Below are 18,847 nucleotides of genomic sequence, written 5' to 3' on the forward strand. Positions count from 1 at the left end.
TCATGGCAATTCTTCTGCCTTAGCCTCCCAAGTGCTGGCAGACTTCTAGACCTCTCAGCTGCAGCGATGATGCACAGGCCACCGGTCTTAGGGTCTCCAGGACACACAGGAGCTTGTGAGCGCTAGTGTGGACATTAGACCTGCTCTCCCAGCCAGCCCAATGGTTCTAGAATAGGGCTCGGTTGGTATTATTCCCCAGGGCGCCTGAGTGGAGACTGAGGGATACTCAGCGGGGTGAGGTTCCAGCAGAGAGCAGGGAGGGGATGGAGAGTGGCGGTCTTTGTGGCAGCAGGCACTATCGTGGGAAAGCCATGGCAGGGCGTGGGCCTGGATCTCAGCCTTGCAGTTCAGGACACTGGAAGCAGCACCTGCCCAGGAGGGGCTGGCCCTGCCATTCCATGCTGTGTGACGTCAGAAGAATGCTTCCACTGGAGGGGCCTCCATTTCCCTACCCGTGAATGATAGGGGGTTGAGTCTTTTCCAAGTTCCTTTTACTCCTCTGGGTCTAGTAGGGCCAATGGATGGGCTGAGTAGGCCAGTCCCAGCTAAGGCTGATGATAGGATCGAAAGATGGGGGTGGGAGAATACAGTGTTATGGGGTGCTTAGATGGGCATACCCCCACAGTTTAAGAGCAGAGACTGCAGAAGGGGAGCACTTGCTCTAGACTGCAGAATGAGGTGGGCTCTCCCATCTCTAGTCAAGCTGAGTCTTTTCCCACCCCCTGAAGACACCAGGTAGCCAGGGGATCACCAGCGCAGGGTCACCTTGCCCTGCTGCTCACCTGGGAAGGCGTTGACGTCAATGACAGCGTGCTGCCCGGTCTGGTTGTTAATGATGATGTCAATGCCAAAGAGTGACACTCCCAGCGCCTGCCGCAGTGCCCGTGACAGTTCCCGGATGACCTCATCACTGGGCCTTTCGAACACACCCTCGATCTTGTCCAGCTGTCAATACAGACACAAGTAAGGGTTCTAGGGCTAAGATATCACACAGGCGTAGTCCCCTCTCATGAGAGGACCTACCGTCCTTCTGGCCACCATGGCCAAGCCTGCCAGGGTCTGGAAGACCAAGGACTCTATGTAAGGGTGCTTATGGCCAGTGTATGAAGCAGGGTGCTTAGTGCTCATGCACTACTGAGGCCGGTATCAGTATAGGGGGCCAGGGGCTGGTCCAGGGTCACAGAAGCTAGAAGTACAGGGCAGGATTTGAATCCAGATTTTCGGTTTCGAAAACCCAGTCCTTTCGGGAGCGAGAAAGGAGACGGACTGTTACAGAAGCAGACAGAGGTGAAGAGAGTACCGGGGCCAGAGCTTGAAGGCAGAGAAGACCAGGAACCAGTCAGGGAGAGATGGGGCACAGGGGTACTGACCAGCACCATGGTACCGTGCCATCTTTGCCGGCATCCTATAGGAGTAAGGCTGAGGGCCTAGGGAACCCAAGCAGCCATGTGCTCTTCTCTTCCCAGCTGTGATGACCTAAGTACCTGCAAACAGCATCCCATCCCACGTGACCAGTGCTCTCCCAAAGACGCTGCTGGCAGATGCTCTTGCCTGACTCTAAGCCCAGCTTCCTGCAAAGTTCTCCACGGGCCTCTAGTCTGAGTCAGCCTGCCCTGCCCATGACATCTCCAGTGTCACACATTTTCTGCTCTAGTGTGGATGGCCTGGGAAAGGTATGTGACCTCACATACAGCTGTCGGCCAGGACCCCCGAGGAAGAGGAGGCCCAGAGAGGAACCGCAGGGTAAGGGTATGGATTTAAATGCCATCAGAGATTTCTCAGTTCTGTGGATGTGGGGAAAGTACCAGGCCCGTACCTCCGTTTGCGTATCTGTACAATGGGATTGATCAGGCCTCCCAGGAAGGGATACCAGGGAGGGGACTCCACAGGTCTGGCTGTGAGGAGGTGTGGCTCCTGAATACAAGGACACAGACTACACGGCCTCCTGTCGAAGTCACTCACAATAGTGTGCACACTAACTGCCAGTAAGCACTGAGTTCTTGTAGTAAGGAGCAGCAGGCTACGTTCCCGCTCAGATCCCAAACGGCTAGCTTAGCCCCGGAAATAATAACACACAAACTGTATTCTTTTAAACACTGCTTGGCCCATTAACTCTAGCCTCTTACTGGCTAACTCTCACATCTTGATTAACCCATTTCTAATGAGTGTAGCAGCATGAGGTGGTGTCTTACCAGGAAGATTCTTTTTTTTTTTTAAGATTTATTTATTATATATACTGTATTCTGCACCAGATCTCATTACAGATGGTTGTGAGCCACCATGTGGTTGCTGGGAATTGAACTCAGGACCTTTGGAAGAACAGCAGTGCTCCTAACCTCTGAGCCATCTCTCCAGCCCCCAGCAATATTCTTAACCTGTATCCATCTTGGAGAGGAGAGCTATGGCAACTGCGTGGAGAGGAAAGGCATGGCGTCTATCTCACTGCCTTCTTCCTCCCAGCATTTAGTTCTGTCTATTCCGCCTACCTAATTTTCTGTCCTATCAGGGCCAAGGCAGTTTCTTTATTAACCAATGAAAGTAACACATAGACCCTCCTCCATCAAGTTACGGGGGATGGGGCGGGCTTAAGCCCAAGTGAAAAACAAAACTGTGCCTAAAGCTTTAAGTGCACTGGGCTGGAGAGGTGACTCAGCAGGTAAAAGATTATGTACCAAGCCTTGCGATCTGAGTCTGACCCCCGGGACCCACATGGACGAAACAGAACACTGACCCCTGAAAACTGTCCTCTGACCTCCGCACACAAAGGCACATGAATCGGAAGAGAAATTCTTAAACCAGGCGGTGGTGGTGCACACCTTTAATCCCAGCACTTGGGAGACAGAGGCAGGTGGATCTCTGTGAGTTCAAGACCAGCCTGGTCTACATAGGGAGTTCTAGGACAGCCAGAGCTACACAGAAAAACCCTGGCTCAAAAATCCAAATAAATAAAGAAAGAAAAAAAAAAGGAAGGAAGGGAAGGGGGAAGGAAGGTAGGTTAAGCACAGAACACCTTAGGGCTCAGATAGTCTACTTAGGGTTTAAAAGCAGCACTCAAACAGCCCCTTGAACACCAGTTAACTTAACTGCAGCACTCGTCCCGTGGCCAAAGGTTCCAGACAGCCTAAATACCCATTAGTCGACAAATGAGCCAACTGTAGCTTTCCACACAGAGAAATGTGGTCTATCCTTACTGTGCTGAGTGACAGGAATCAGTCAGAATCCCGCATATATAAAATGCCTAGCACAGTTTGAATCCATGTAGATGGAGGTCAGACCCAAGGTGGCTAGGGGCTGGGTTGGGAGGCATGGGGACTGAGTGTTCATGGGAACAGGTGAGGAAAATGACCTGGAAATATAGACGTGTCTATATGACATTGGGAGTGTGACTGTTGCTATTAAATTGGTCACTCAGGGGCTGGAGAGATGGTTCAGCAGTTAAGAGCACTGGCTGCTCTTACAGAGGAAATGGATTTGGTTGTCAGCACTCCCTGGGATCTGATGCCTTCTTCTGATGTCTGCAGGCACTGCATATATGTTGTACGTAGATATACATGCATGCAAACCACTCATAAACATACAATAAAAATAATTATATCTTTAAAAAGCTTTAAAATATTTATACATGTGGATTTTTATCTCAATTTAAAAAGAACAGAAAACACTGGGTGTGGTTATGCACACCTTTAATCCCAGCATTTGGGGCAGAGGCTACTCTGTGAATTTAAGGTCAACCTGCTTTACATAGAGAGTTCCAGGCCAGCCAGGGCTACAAAGTGAGACCCTATCTCAAAACAAGACAACTGTCCTGGCTAGTTTTATATCAACTTGATATAAGCTGGAGTCACTGGAGAGGAAGAAGCCTCAGTTGAGAGAATGCCTCCATAAGATCGAGCTGTTGGCAAGCCTTAGGGTATTTTCTCAATTAGTGATTGATGGGGTCAGGGCTCATTGTGGGTGGTGCCATCCCTGGGCCAGTGGCCCTGGGTTCTTTAAGAAAGTAGGCTGAGTGAGCCAGTAAGCAGCACCCCTCCATGGCCTCTGCATCAGCTCCTGCCTCCAGGTTCCCGCCCTGCTTGAGTTCCTGTCCTGACTTCCTTTCATGATGGATTGTGCTCTGGAAGAGTAAGCCAAATAAACCCTTTCCTCCCCAGGTTGCTTTGGGCATGGTGTTTCATCATAGCAACAGTATCTGTAACTAGGACAACAGCCAAATAAAACAGTCCTGGCCACTAATACAAAGAATCTTAAAATAGACATCAGGGCCCTTCCACTTAAAACTCTGGTGTCCAGTGCCTGACCTAGGGAAAGTATTTTCTCAGGGGCAGCTGCCATCTGGCTACTATGGGCACTCAGCTCTGCCTGAGCTTCCTGGCCACATGGGTCAGTGGGTTGGCCCAGCCCATGGCCCTAACCAAGTCAGAGACCAGCCTTGGCCTTCCTGTCTCTGCTATGTGGCCCTGATCCATCACATGGCCCTCCTGGACCTTGTTTTTCCACCCCAATGAATAGGCTAATAAAAATACCTAGGCCATAATGCTCAGTTGATATCTGAGGCTCACGGTGTGGTGTCTGGGAGCATGGCAGCCCTCGCCATTGCCTGTTAGAGAGCCCCGTGACACGCTGTTTATAAAAAGTACTTTCTCAGCTCAGCTGAGGAATCTCAGAAATCCTCCTGAAGCCATTTGATTATCCAAAACCAAACAGCCGGCCTAGGACTAGATAAAGGCATAGAAATGGGCCCATGGATCCAAGCCAATTGAGCTGTGAGGTTCTGGGAAAGGAGGAAGAGAAGAGTCGAGCAGGCGCTCCTGCGGGTTGACCTGGTGACCCTCAACTCCGATTGTGTTACAGATGTACACACTGGGCACAGGCACTGCTAGTTAACTCACAGATCTCAGGTACTTTAGGGCACGATGAAGAAACTGAGGCTCAGGCAGGTGATGCGACTCAGGTCAGACCTCAGGCAAGACCGACGAGAACTCCCCTTCCTCATTATGGCAGCACTGGGGATGGATCCTAAGGCCGTGTGTGTGTGTGTGTGTGTGTGTGTGTGTGTGTGTGTGTGTGACCCAGGGCCTGCCACTGTGCTACATCCTGGGAGACTATGCTTAATAGTCCCCTGAAAGTGTAGGAAGAAGCTAGGTCCATTTTCAAAGGTACTGTCTGGGGATGAGGGGGGCCGTCAAGGTTAGCAGAGGTCTCGCATGGCACTCTTCGGGGTAGGGGAGGATGAGTGACATGGCCACTGGTTTCTGGGAATAGAATCAACTGCCAGTCCAGCTTGAAGGTGTCCTGGAGGGTGACGTCCCCAGGGAAAAGGCTGTGCTCGGCATTCTGCATTCTTTTCCTTTCACGGGGTGTCAGCTCCGAAGGGTTCCGGGCACTGAGTGGATGTGTGGGTGATCACAGGCCTCGGGTGTACGGGGGACCCTACACCTGTTGTGCTTTAGGTAGACCGTCTCCATTCTCAGATGAAGAAACAGGCCATTGGCCAATAGGTGAAACCAGGTCAGGCACCAGACACTGGCAGCTTCTGTTACTGAGTCTAACCGGGAGAGGAAGAAGGACCCACCCAGGGCTCCCAGAACACCTAGCGGCACCTCAGGAGAGGCTCTGGGTTCAGAGTGTGGTGGGAAGCCACTGGAGGTCAGACTTGGGTGGAGGAGGGATTAGGAAGGGGAGGATCAGAGAAGATTGTGGCCCTAAGGTATTTTATGTCATTAGCAAGGAATGACATTTCTAGAGGATTCAACTTTGCAATCAGACAGGTGGGTATCAAATCCCTGCTTGCCTGTGTGAGCTCAGTTGGTGTGTCCCCAAGCTTTCAGAGACATCCTTTCCGTGTCCACGAAGCTGCTGCTAGGCCACTAAGGCCTCCGCTAAACCTGACGCAGATGCTCATTCAACCCCAGCCGTAATGTCAAGAGTGAGGGCACCCCATGGGAGAGCTGCCCCACTGTGAGCAGTCCTCACAGGCCCACTGTGCTCCCATGCCAGGCACAGACATGGCCGTGATGCCCACTGACACGACTGTGTGGGCTGGTCGTGTGGACAAGGGTTCTTCCTGCCACCCTGGCATGCCAGATAGTTCTGCAGGGGACACTCGTTGGGCAGAACACACTCTTATCTGGGCTCAGGCTAAGATGGCCTCATGCCAGGCCATCATGGAGAGGAGACATACCTCGGTGAGGACCGATGACGATTCTGGCTTTGACACGTTGTGGCTGTTGAAGAAGATGGACTCACGATCTGAAAAAACAGACAGGGAGCGGATTAGACCTGGAGACAGCAACGCCGACACCAGGGGGCAGCACCACCCCAGGCACACTCTAGGTGGCTTCTGGCTGAGCCCAGGGCTCTGGTGAGCTAGGCACCCACAGCTGCATCCCAGATGGATGTGGGCCACCCCAGTTTCAATTTGTCCTCCTACACATAATGAATGGTCTCCTGGGACACCTTCATCACCATCTTATAGCACCATATGTGGGTTTCCTTAAGACCTAAGACGGGGCAGGCATATGTATGCTCAGAAGGCTGGGAAGAGAAGGGGCAACAGGAGTGGCCCTCTGTGCACCCAGATATCACAGGTCCATCCTAAGGGAAGAAGCCTACTAAAATAAATGCCAGTTGGTCCAGGTGGCTCCAGTCAGGTGGCCACTGGTACGTGAGCTTACCAAAGGGATCTTTTGGTTCCCAACGACTTAATAGGAACCTGAACGAGGGCTTTCATAGGCTCCCCCAGGAAAGCCTTGCAATATCCCAGTCTCCTCCAGTCCACATGTCCTGTTCCTGCTGCTGCCACCCACTCCCCCTCAGCCCCACAGGACACCAGAGAGGCAGTTCCGTCCCAGGAACGGGATGGTGCATTCATTTATGCCCCCCGTACAAACGTCCTTGAGGTGTGAGGCACGATTTGTCCGCGGAGAAGTAACGTTGGATAGACAGCTTGCAATGCTCTCAAGCACTTGGAAGCATGGACACGATAGAGCAAGAATCACACAACCACAAACCTAGGGGTTGAGTTCTGGCCATTACCCCCTGATCGCCCCACCCCCACCAAGAATAGCACAGGGCCACTCTGGACTAGAAGCCCCCGAGGGATCCTGACAGCCCCCGCTCAAGTTCTTGCGAAAGAGGTGTCATGGACCCCACCCTGCAGGACACAGTGATCACCCCTGGGACCCAGGCCCCCAGGCATCAGGATAGGATGGGCACTGGCCAAGGACCTGTGTGCCAGGGCTCAGGTGCCTGTTGTGGCTGCCATGACCCCCAGCAGCTTCACGACTCTATGGCGCCATAAAAATCATGCACAAGGAAGTGATTCAGGCAGAGCCAAGCAGGCAGGCGCTGAAGTACCTGGCATCCTTCCCGCTAGCGGGGCACAGAGGCCCCTGGCCACCCCGGTGTGCCCGACAGTCCTCCCGCTGCTCCGACCAGAGCCAGTCCAGACGGAGGGCATGAGAGATGGTCCTGGGGAGGAGCCTGGGAAAAATAAACACCCTGCGGGACTTGTGTCAAGCACGCCCACTCTGGGGCCCTACTCTCAGGCACAGTGAACCTTCAGGGGTGGCAGGGTTTCATCACTTAGCATGGCTCTCTGGCCTTCTGTAGGCACTGCCAATCTTCTCCTCTTAGAGCCTCCTAAACTCAGGGTACTTCCCACCCAAGTCTCTATAGGTCCCCAAGAGCAAAGGCCAGGACAGCAGAGCAGGCATGTGGTGTGAGGACAGGCCACCAGCGCAGGTAGCTACAGCAGTGCTCAGGGATGCTGGGAAACCTGTAGGATTCTGCAAGCTGTGCCCACAGGCACTTGGCTGGTCTAGTAAGAGTGCCAGGGACTTGTGATGCCCACTACACTGGACAGATTATGTCTCCAGCAGTTTCATATGGACAGACAAAATGTATACATATCTTAAAGGGAACCTGCCCTCTACCCCAACTGCTACAGCAGCCCCGGGGCACGCTGGCCTAAGGACTACTAAGCAAGCGATGTCCCAGGCTGAGGCACAGGCCCAGCACCTCACCATGTACAAACGGAGGGAGTGAGCAGCTTCTAGCCACTGCCTGTCATCTAGAGACTGCGGGGAGTGAGATGGGCTGCAGGGGTCTGGTCCCACCAAAGAACCCTGGTGCCTGGCTCCTTAGAAAGCTTTAAGGTAGCTGGTCCTGCTAACAGACAGGAGGGGCCTGAGCCTTGCTCCCTAACCTTAGCAGCAAGGCTCTTGTTCCCAGGAGCACTCATGATTTGGTAGCCCCAGCCAGGGACTGCTGCTGGACTAGTCGCCCAAACTCTCAGCATGGGGGCCACCCACCCAACTTCCAGTAAAAGTGGAGGGTCAAAGGGGTGGTCACAGGGTAGTTTTGCTCTCAGAGAGAGAGAGAGAGAACAAAAACAGATTTGCAAGGAGGGTGAACAACCAGATTGGCTCAGACATCTCAGCAATGCAGGCTAGGACCATGCTGTTTGCAGCCTTTGTGTTCAATCTCCCGTCTTTCCCTACGGTGCATGCTACCATCCTGTCACTGAACACCACCCTGCACAGGGGCCAGCTCCTGCAGCTTACCCGCTTAGTCCTCAAGGGCTCTCTCACCATCCCCAACCTTTGCTCCCTGAAGATGTCATCTCCAATAAAACTGTCCCTCCGGTTATGTCTCCCCTGTGTTATTCCTCAGATTGCTCATGAACCTGCCCGGCTGGCTCTTGGCTGGTCCTCTAGCATACCACCCAGGGCGAGTCTACAGCCATGTGCAATAAAAGCAGCATTTATGACTACAGGCGTCCTGGAGTCAGCTCTGCAAACTACAGACCCAGGTTATCTGCATCTGCAAAGTCTCCTTGCAGAGCACGGCCTCCCTTGTTCATTTGCATATCGCCTTCACCCTGCGATGACTGGGACAACCCGGGAAATACTCAGTCATCCTTTCAAAGAAGCAAGAGGTACCACTCTCTCAGTATCCTTAGGACCGGGTGGGAGAGGGAGAGAAGAACCCTTACACAAAGCTAGAAGCCCAAGGCAATATGGCTTCAGGGTCAAGGTGCAGGACGAAAGAGCATCAGGAAGAAGGAGCCGAAAGCCATGAGAGTGAACCACGGGCAGAGAACATGAGCACATTCGCTGTCTATTTCTTTGTGAGAAGTCCTTGGGTTCCAGTCCAGGTACCTGTAAGGTGCCATGGCTAAGTAAGTCACACACATGACCTTGGACACTGGCACATAAAGAACTGAAATGCACGTGAGAATCAGAGGACAGCAGCCGTGGAGTGAAGATGGCCTTGTCTGTATCTCAAGTCAGGAGATCTGAGCCCAAGGAGGACATGGGAAGCTGAGGGACCTGCCACACTATGTGGCCTGGGCTGAAGTTTGTGTTGGCTCTCGAAAGAAGCCAGAGCCTCAAAACCCCCTTCCCAACTAGTCAGGGGAATGTGCTGCTGAAGCCTGAGGTCTTGGTCAGGCTGAGAATAGGCAGGCCAGAGTTGGAACCACGCCACTTCCGGATTAGACAGACACACTGAATGCCACTCTGATGCCCAGCCCACCTCCAAATGTTATGCCTCAGGGCGCTTCGCGGCCTAGAAACAGTCACGAGAGAAGACACACTGACAGGTTCTTGCCTTCGTCATTCCGGGCTCCCAGTGCCAAGGCGGAAACTGGCCCTGGTGCTTTACAACCAGGAAGGAGAGGAGGAAGCAGTGAACAAACACACCTTTGGGGGAGCAGGAACGGAGATCAGCCGCCACATTTCATTCAGAGATGAGATGATTTGGGGAAGAAAGGAAAGGGCGTGTCATAAGCAAGGCAGAACTGTGTGGCGTGTACGTGTGGTGATACTCTGATAGGCAAATAAATGTTTTGTGAAAGCCTTGGTCTCATCTGTCGCACAGCTTGCAAGAGTATCTCTTGGTAGTACACATGACCAGTGTCAGGATGCGGCTGTCCCAAACCACCTGGTCTCAGCAAGGACATGAGAATCCACACATAGCTGCAAAGTTCCTGCCTTCTGTGTTAAATGGAAAGGAAAGCGACCCAGGGAAGAAACCTCAGAGGGGACAACAGGAGGAGACGTTGCAACAAGCCCCAAAGGGATGGTGACAGTCAGTTCCAGGAAAGGGCCCTCCAGGGGCCTTGAGGAAGGCCTTTGCTTACTCTGCTGGAGCTGGCCTCACCAGGGAATCCAGTGTCCAAGAAATCCTCAAGGAGAGCTATGTTTTCCTGACTCACAAACTTCTGGAACTTGCCTTAGAGGGGGTTTCAGGACTGCTAGAACATTCTTATGAGCAGCTCCGGTGTCAGGACATCTTTAACTGAAAGGCTCAGAAGAGCTGGTACCCAAGACAGATGGAAGTGAGCATGTATAGTTCAAGGCTGCTCTCCAGAGCATCCCCAAGACCCTCAGGGACAATGACAATGAGTCATCCAAGGGATGCCAGGGGGAGGTCACTGCAGCATGGCAGGAGTGACTATGCCCACTGGGACTTGCCTGAGGGCCTCCGCAGGGACCTCTGTGACTCTGTAGCTGCTGCCTGCTTTGGAAACCCTGATATACCTGACAGCTGCGGAAGCCGCAGATAATTCAGACTCAGAGTCCTCGTTTGGAAAGCATGCAGAAGGGTCGGCAGTCACCTCCCTCCCTCACTTCCCACACCTGCCTAGCCACACCAACCATGGCATACTCCTGAGTATCATCACTGGATGGGTCCAGGAAAATTCTTGAGGGATAGGAAGCTTCTAGAAATTCGCTAGAGTTGGCAGTGGCTCTGAGGGCTCGAGCCCCACAGTGCCTATGGCATATGGTCTCTCATTGGTTCTTCGGGACCTTTTTAATCCATCTACTGTATACAACTTTTTCAACTTAAGTCATTTCTCCCTCACCCAGAAATAGCAAGAAATACCCGGGGACAGACCCTGGGTATCCATCATGGCCCTGGCCCTGGCACAGAGTGACAATATGAGGGACAGCGGATTACCTGACGTGCCCGCAGAGAAGTTCTTGAGGGAGGGTCTCTGGACCACCGTGTAGGACTCGCCCACCACAAACACCTTGTAAAGGACGGCGTTGTGGTTGATGAAGTTCTGGACCACACAGGGCGGCTGGATGGCGTTCAGTCCCTCCTGGTTGAACACAATGGCCATCTGGGGAAACAAAGACCAAAGGCTCCATCAGAGTCCATCAGCTTCCTGCCTCCGACACAGTGAGGGGCTTGTCACTTTCCTGGGCACCACCACCACGACCGCTCCCTGGCCCTATGACAAAGAGCTGGTGCCCAGGATGGGTGGAGGTGACCATATGAGGGGTTCCTCCACCAAGTCCAAGGCTGCTCTCCAGAGGGTCCCTCCAAGACCCTCAGGGACAGTGAGTCCTTCTTCGAGGACTCCCAAAGAACAGTTTCAAGGCAGGGTGAGTGGAACAGTGGGCAGGAACACCTGTGAACTGGGCAGCTCATGCTGTGGGGGATGGGGTGGCGCTGAGAAACCCGGTAACCACTGAGTCTGCTGTACAAAACTCCTGAGAACCTTATTCACTGTCATCCCGAGGAGTGGGGGCCCCCTAGGTTGAGTCACAAAGATCCAAGAGGGAAAGACGGGAAGCAGTCGCAACAAGCCAGAAGTAGGAGGCCTTGGGCCAGGGTCACCTTGGGTTATAACATCACCAAAGCACTGGGTCCCCTGGTGTTATGCTCACAGTGCCTAAGATGGGCACCCCGGCACATCTCTGCAGATAAAGAAACTGAGGCTCTGCGTGGTAGTGAGTGATCTGCAGGCGAGTGAAAGGCTGGGCTGGAACTGGGTCTGCCTGGTACCTCTCATGCCCTCTTGCAGTCTCATGATACTCAGTGAACTAGAGTACAACCTGGCCCTGGCTTTCTAGGGACAAACGTGTTGAAGGAGACTGATGGGGGCTGAGTGTGTGCGGGGAGGGCAACTGTGCCCCCTTCTATTCCACCCCAAGGCTGGGTCTGGAGTCTGCATAACTTGCCCTGCAGATGACGGGACCAAGGGGTGGCTCCTGGAGTTAGGTCACGACATGGCCAGCAAAGAGCCCAGGCACATTCTGCCTGCTGAGCAGGGCTAATGGGTCTGGACAGATGGCCACCTGAACCAAATGTCAGCCTCACATCTGCGGACACAGCTCAGCTGGGCAGGACAGAAGCCAGTTCCCAAGCCGCATAAAAAAGCCAGTGAGTGTTGGGGTGGGAATGGCAAGAGATGCCTTTCAACCTTCGTATATGAACGAGAGGACCTGTGTGGGACAGATTCTGTGGACCCGTTCCCACCCCCCCAGACACACAAACACACACACACGCACGCACGCACGCACACACACTGAAACCTCTCATGCTGACACACTATACAGGAAAGAACAGTCTAGGTCTCACTTTCCTTGCTATGAGCAATGTCCACCAGCAAATGTGGCCATGGGGCTTTGCTGAGTTGTGGGTTATAAAAGTTCTTTCAGTGGGAAGTGAGGGAGGAGTGCCTGGCTGCCCCGTGGAGCTCACGTGTGTGCACTGGCTTACAAATGCCTGGGGATTCCAGGTCCACAGAAGCAAACAGGTCGGCGAGGGCTGACATTGGCGGTGGAAGAGGCAGGGGCATGGCTCACCAGGCTGAGCTACCAATGAAGACCCCATGAAAAGCCCAGTTTGCTATCCACGGCTCTCTAAGCGCAGTGTGCTCTCTATCCTGGCTGCATTTGATGTCAGTGGGTATCCCTGACAGATAGGAGGCGCTGGTCCCCACCCTTCCTACTCCACAGAAGACAGTCGTCAAAGTAACTAACTTCCTGCACCCCCATGTGCAGTGAGTCTTCATGTACCCAAGGATGGGGTGCACACTGCTGGCTGTAAACTGGGAGAGCACCCAGTGCTAGGATAGCAACAGAGGGCATGTATCTGCATACATCTGGGGGTCAGCTGGCCTCACTGGGGGTTGATGACCACACCTAGGGGTTAAATGCCAGAGACTCCACAGACACCTGCCCCAATCTGAATCCATAAATCCCAACACGGAGCAGATGTTCCTATAATAATCAAATCACCACCGTGGGCCAGGCTCCATGGCAAACTACACAGTAACTTCCTCACCACATTTGACAACTGTCAAAATCCCCAATTATAAACATGGGCAGAGGTTCAGAGAGGCACAGCGACTGCCTGGAGGTGCACAGCAGGTTACACGCAGCACTGGCAGGAGTGCTGGCTCTGCACTGTGTCCCCTGTCCCCTCCTGACACAGGCTACCAAGACCTTGAGACAGAGGAGCTACTTGGTGGTGACAGGGGGGCAGCACTGTGGCTGCTCTGGAGCCTGCCCGCCCCCTCCCTGGCCTACCCATGAGCTGCACCTCACGGTGTAGCTGCGGCTGGGAATCCAGGCAGCTAGGGTCCCCCTCCCCATGGCTCTTGACCTTAGCAGACAGCTGCCCTTGCAGCTGGTGGGGACTCCCTTCCCATGGCAGGGCCACCCCCTGGCACAGCCTGTCCCCTGGTGTTCTGACACTGTTTACAGACATTTCCCCATAAACATCAACCAGGAGATGGTAAAAGCCGTGGCATCTGGCCTTCCATTTTTAGTCTTCTCCCGGGAAGTACTTCTGACAGCAGGGCTATTTGGGTGGGCTGTCCCCACAGGGCTACTTAGCTCAGCCTTGAGGATGTGGGGCCTTAGGGGCTAAGAAAACTACAGGGACCCAAGGGCCCTCTGCATAGCCTCTGCCCTTCTTACCCAAGTCCTCACAGGCTTACTGCCCCATCGTCCCCAAAACATTGTCTCTCCAGAGACTCTGTACTGGCACTGGGACTCCCTGACACCAAGGTAGGGAGGGTACCCATGCAGAAGGAAGCGCCTCAGCACATCGAAGGTATGGGATCTAGTCTCGAACTCAGCTGAAGCAGCAGCCCTGAGACACTCCTCGAGGCCAGGAAACCAAGGACTCGTTAGCCTGGTGACTTCCGTGGGCTCTGCTACAAACTGCAGGTGTGTGTCTCTCAAATACACATGTGGAGGACCTTAGCCCCATTGGTCATCTGGCTTGGATGAGATCTCAAGGATGGGGTCCCTCTTGAGAGCCCTCACGAGAGTTCACTATCTCCCCTCACAGGTCTACACACATGCAAAGCATCGGAGGACACACCGAGAGGGTAGCCGATGTATGCTCTCACCAGAACCAGGATGTGGTCTTCTGAGCTGGGAGGCATGTCTGCTGTGTAAGCTGCCCAGCAGGAAGCCTCATCCCAGGCAGACTAAGCCAAGGTCTAAGGTGAGGAAGGCAGCCTTAGGACTGGGGACAGGAAGTGGAAGACAGGGCAGAGCCATGGTGGTTCTTCTGCTGACCTACATCCCCTAGGTGTCGCTACTCAAACCAGGACAGCAAGCAGCAGCAGGTGCGGCTCTAGCAACAGAGCTTAGCAGGGCCCCAGGAGAGCGACAGTGAAGCCCGGACAGGAAAGTCTTCCGCTTACCTCATGAGAGTTGGTGCCATGAGCCACTCTGGTTTTGCAAACTGTGTGGGAGAGACAGAAGCAGAGAGGAATCAACAGGGCTGTAACCACATGGCCAGACCAATGGGATGGGGACCCTCCGGATAGGAACCTCCCAGCTAAGTATTAACCAGGCCCAGCCTTGCTTAGATCCTGCTATTGTCTAGGGGGGCAATAGGGATGGTAAGGAACCCTTAAAAATGCCTTCAGCAAAAGGTACCAAGGGCTGGTGGGACCTAAGGAGATGACAGTCACTGTGTCAAGAAGTGCCTGTGCTCAGGGTAACATGGACAGAGGACCCAGGCCAGATAGGAAGAGCCCTTCCCCACAACCTGCAAGGACCCTCTCAAAGTACGGGTAGAGGTTGAGACCCAGGCCTGTGTGCTCTTCTTGTATCCAGGGCCTTCGACTGCTTCAAGCAAGCTCAATACTAGGGGAACTGTAAACACCACCCCTTCCCACAGAAGGGATGTCCACCCCGGAGTTTACGGTGTACATACTGAAAGGGAAGGCCAGGCCATTTTGCTCCAGCAGCCTCATGGTGTCATCTCCACACAGGCTTGTGAGCTCCATGAAGGGCGGTGAGCAGATCCTGTCATCTAGGGCAGAGGGAGTGTGGTCAGCACACCCCTCCACAGCCACCCACTTCACCCACCCCCAGTCCCCGACTCTGACCGTCTCCCGGCTCTACTGCCCGGTGTGCATGTGTGCACAATAAGCCCGGTGTAGTTTTTCACATTTTCTGCCCATACAAAAATCCCTGATGTTTTGGTTATGAGCCTAGCCTTTAATGGCTGAACCATATCTCCAGTGCTCTGTCGGTATAAAATTCTTATAAGCTAACTGGAAAATGTGAGGTGCAATGAAAACTCCTGCAGTTTTACAGCTATAATTACTAAATTCTAAGTCTTTGAGTCTATGTTTACACACAGAGAGCTATCTAACCGAATGCCATTTTGTACACTGAAAATTAACCTGATGCATTGCTGTCGCCTCCTTAGCTCGGTAGCCCTTTCCCCCATCAGTTTCTTGTTTTCCTGACCATCAGAGACAATCGATGTCACGTGGTTAGCTCTGAGCATAGGCTCCGCATTGTGCTGATGGCATCCCAAACATCCTCTATAGCCTGCAAAGTCACCCTCCAAGGAGGAAACTGAAGTCAGACGGAAGGAGGCTAGCCCCTCAGACAGATGCATCAGGCTCCCTCCTCAACCTCCTACTCTCCCTGTACCTCTCGACAGCCAAGCCATGTACCTGCTATGCCCACAGGTCCCAGAGGGTGTGGCTGTCGTCTTTGATGCTCATTCTGTGGGATCCTTTTGAGTATTTTATTTGTGTGTGGGGGACAGGGCATGCACATGCTGTGTACATGTGTGAAAATCAGAGAACAACTTTCCCAAGTTGGTTCTCTCCTTCCATTATGTGGGTCCTGGGGATCGAACTCAGGTCTTTAGGCTTGGCGGCAGGCACCTGATCTCACTGCCCCCCCCCCACACTCCATGAGTTCTAACACTGCTGGACTGGGGGCAAAGTCATGGAAGCTGGCTTATATATTATTCATACTTCCTGATAATTCGGTCAAAGCAGATGACTAATGGGAAAGCAAATACATTTTCAATCCCTACTGATTATTTAATTACTGGTTTGTTATTGCTGCTTCTTGTCAGAGCCCCCCCCCCCCCCGCCCCGCCATCCCCGAAAAGACCATGAGCGCTCAGGAGGTGGGATCACTCAGGACGGGGCATGGGGATTTGGGAAGGCTGAGTGTTAGTGGAGCAAGGGTAGCCCACTCCCCACAGACTTGGAAACCTAGTCCAAAACAAGCCAGTAAGTGCTGTCCCAGAGCACCTGGCCCCATGGCCCATCAGCAAGGTAAATCAAGATTCAGGCTCATCTTCCTCATCACCACTACGGGCCATAGTAAGAGTGTTTTCATCCTCCTCCTCCTCAGCTCATTCTCCTTGGGCAAAGTTCAAACTCCAAGTAGGTGCAATAGTTTGGGGGTGCAGTTCCCTGTGGGCCCTGGGAAGGGGTCTAGAGCCAGTGTTTGAAGACTGCTCCAGTCACTCATGCTTTAAGGATTCCTATGCTCAGGATACCGCCCAGTGTCTCAGTTGACTTCCTGCTGCCTGCAAGATGTAGGACTCCAGCACCACATCTACCTGCAGGCTGCCATGCTCCCATCATGATAATAATGGACTGAATTTCTCAAGTGGAAGCTGCCACCCCAACTAAACGTTTTCTTTATAAGAGTTGCCGCAACTCTTTATAAGTTGTGAGCCCCCAACTGCACAGCTTGCTCACTGTAGAGCTCCATGCAAAGAGCTTCACCTCTGTTGCTGGTTTCTCATTTGTTAATGGGGTGACAGGGGTGCTTCCTTAGGGAGCCCTGTGAGGGGGAGTGTTTCACTTGCTGTGACTCTTATAAAGAGTTAAACTGCCCCACAGACGAATCCTTGAGGACGATTGACTCAGACACTCCCAACTGGACAAAGTACAGAAAATGTGTCAGCAGAGTGCTCGGCTACAGGTGGAACACTGATGTCACCCCCTCCGAGACCACTGAGGAAGACTGTCAAAGTCAGAGGCTGCGGAGCACTGAGCAGCGGTGTCTTCTGGACATGACAGGGCCTCTGCACTCAGGAAGCTCACGGTGGCTGTGCCTGCACAAGACCTAGATGAGATCCAGCCAGTCAAGAGTGGGGAGGAGGCCTCACAAGCACCAACCCCTAACTGAATAGCTGTTGGCAGGTGACAGCTTCTGGGGGAGGGAGTAACAGGCGTGGCCAAGACTAGGTCATACACGTCAGCGGAGAGCCCCATGCCCATGAGTACACAGGCTGCAAATGTGGGACTCAGTGAGTTGAGAGAGAGAGAGAGAGAGAGAGAGAGAGAGAGAGAGAGAGAGAGAAATTTTTTGGGGTGGGGAGACAGATGGGGATGGGTCTGGGAGGAGTTAGGGGAAGGAGTAGAGGATGGATATGATCAAAATACATTTCTAAGAAATCTCAAATAATTAAAATTTGCTTTTTAAAAGAAGTACCCACTGAAAGCCCAATCCATGTGTCCAACAGCATAATCCCCACCCTCTGGCAAGTCTCCCAAGACGGCTGCTTCAACATGTATCCATGGAAACCAACTCTTCGCTCCACAGAACCCCTCCCCTCACAGACCCATGGACTCCATCCCCTTCAGTCCCCCACAGTGCAGAGTAACTCACACAGGTTAAACTGGATGCCCTGTCGAGGTCCCGGAGTTTCTGCCCATCCGCTGCAGCGGGACTCAACCTGAACTGTCCCTGTGCCCAGGCGTGTGCCCCATGCTGCACACATTCAGGAGCTAATTTGGCTATCAGATTGGCTGTCATGTCCCAAAACACTTTTCTCCTTTAAAACAGGTCCAAAGTGCAAGACTACGGACACCTTTGGGTGCGCTGGTATACACCTACCAGTCTTTGGTAGTCGAAGACGGGAGGATTGTGAGTTCAAGGCTGCCTGGGCTACATGGTGAAATCCTGTCTTTAAAGAGGGGGTAGTGCTTGAGGTGACTCAGTGGGTAAGGACTCTTGCTATCTAGCCTGATTCCCATAGTTCGATCCCTGGAGCTCATGCGGAAGAAGAGAACTGATTCCACAAGCTGTTTTCAGACCTCCACATATGTGCTGTGGCATGTGTGTGCACAGACACACACATACGATATATAAATGTAATTTCTGAAAAGGGGCAATGACAATTAACTGTAGCTGTTGTCACGACTGTTCTATTCACTACAGAATTATGATTTATCCCTTCACTACACATAATTTATAAATTAAACTTTCATGGTGCTGGGGATCGAACCTGGGGACTCACAAAGGCTCAGTACTCTGACACTGAGCCATATCCCTGGGACTGTATGTTAGAGTGCACTGTAGGGGTGGGTGTGAGAATAAGGAAAACCACAGTGAACCCAGTGCTCAGCACTGTCTGAGGCTTCAGCCAACTGCTGGGGGGTGGTTAGAACGCATCTTCCATGGGTTAGGGACTGTCACAGAAGTGGGAAGCCATGCCACCATCTCGACAGATGTCTTTATAAAGCATTTGAGGCGCAAGAGAGAGATGGACTGCCTAAGACACTGGCTCCCCCTGCAGAGGGCTGGGTTCAGTTCCCAGCACCTACACAGTGGCTCACAACCATTTTTAACTAAACTTTCACGGGACCTAATGCTTCTTCTGACCTCCACAGGCACCAGGACTGCATGTGGAACGAAAGACATATACATACAGGCAAAACGCTCACACTTATAAAATAAAAGCTAAGAAAAGCATTTGATAAAACCCAACAGTCTTCATGGTAAAAGTATCAATGAACAAGATGCAGAAGGGGTTTCTT

The 18,847-nt window shown here is 52.7% G+C and overlaps 1 protein-coding gene across 3 annotated transcripts in view; it reads right to left on the reverse strand.

Annotated features, from left to right (window-relative positions):
* Itpk1 (inositol-tetrakisphosphate 1-kinase) overlaps positions 1–18,847 on the reverse strand; it is a 134,576-nt gene that overhangs the window by 5,441 nt on the left and 110,288 nt on the right. For 2 of the 3 annotated variants that reach the window (XM_050151543.1, XM_050151546.1), the window contains 6 exons: positions 14,977–15,075; positions 14,459–14,499; positions 10,966–11,131; positions 7,357–7,482; positions 6,182–6,249; positions 783–945 (listed from right to left, as the gene is read on the reverse strand). In XM_050151543.1, coding sequence (XP_050007500.1) covers positions 783–945; positions 6,182–6,249; positions 7,357–7,482; positions 10,966–11,131; positions 14,459–14,499; positions 14,977–15,075 — 663 coding nt within the window. The remainder of the gene's footprint in view (positions 1–782; positions 946–6,181; positions 6,250–7,356; positions 7,483–10,965; positions 11,132–14,458; positions 14,500–14,976; positions 15,076–18,847) is intronic. The other variant, XM_050151545.1, reaches the window with a different exon arrangement.

This window comes from Alexandromys fortis, unplaced genomic scaffold, assembly GCF_014885135.2.
Source record: "Alexandromys fortis isolate MF-2015 unplaced genomic scaffold, M_Fortis_MF-2015_v1.1 scaffold_63, whole genome shotgun sequence".
NCBI classification, from domain to species: Eukaryota; Metazoa; Chordata; class Mammalia; order Rodentia; family Cricetidae; genus Alexandromys; species Alexandromys fortis.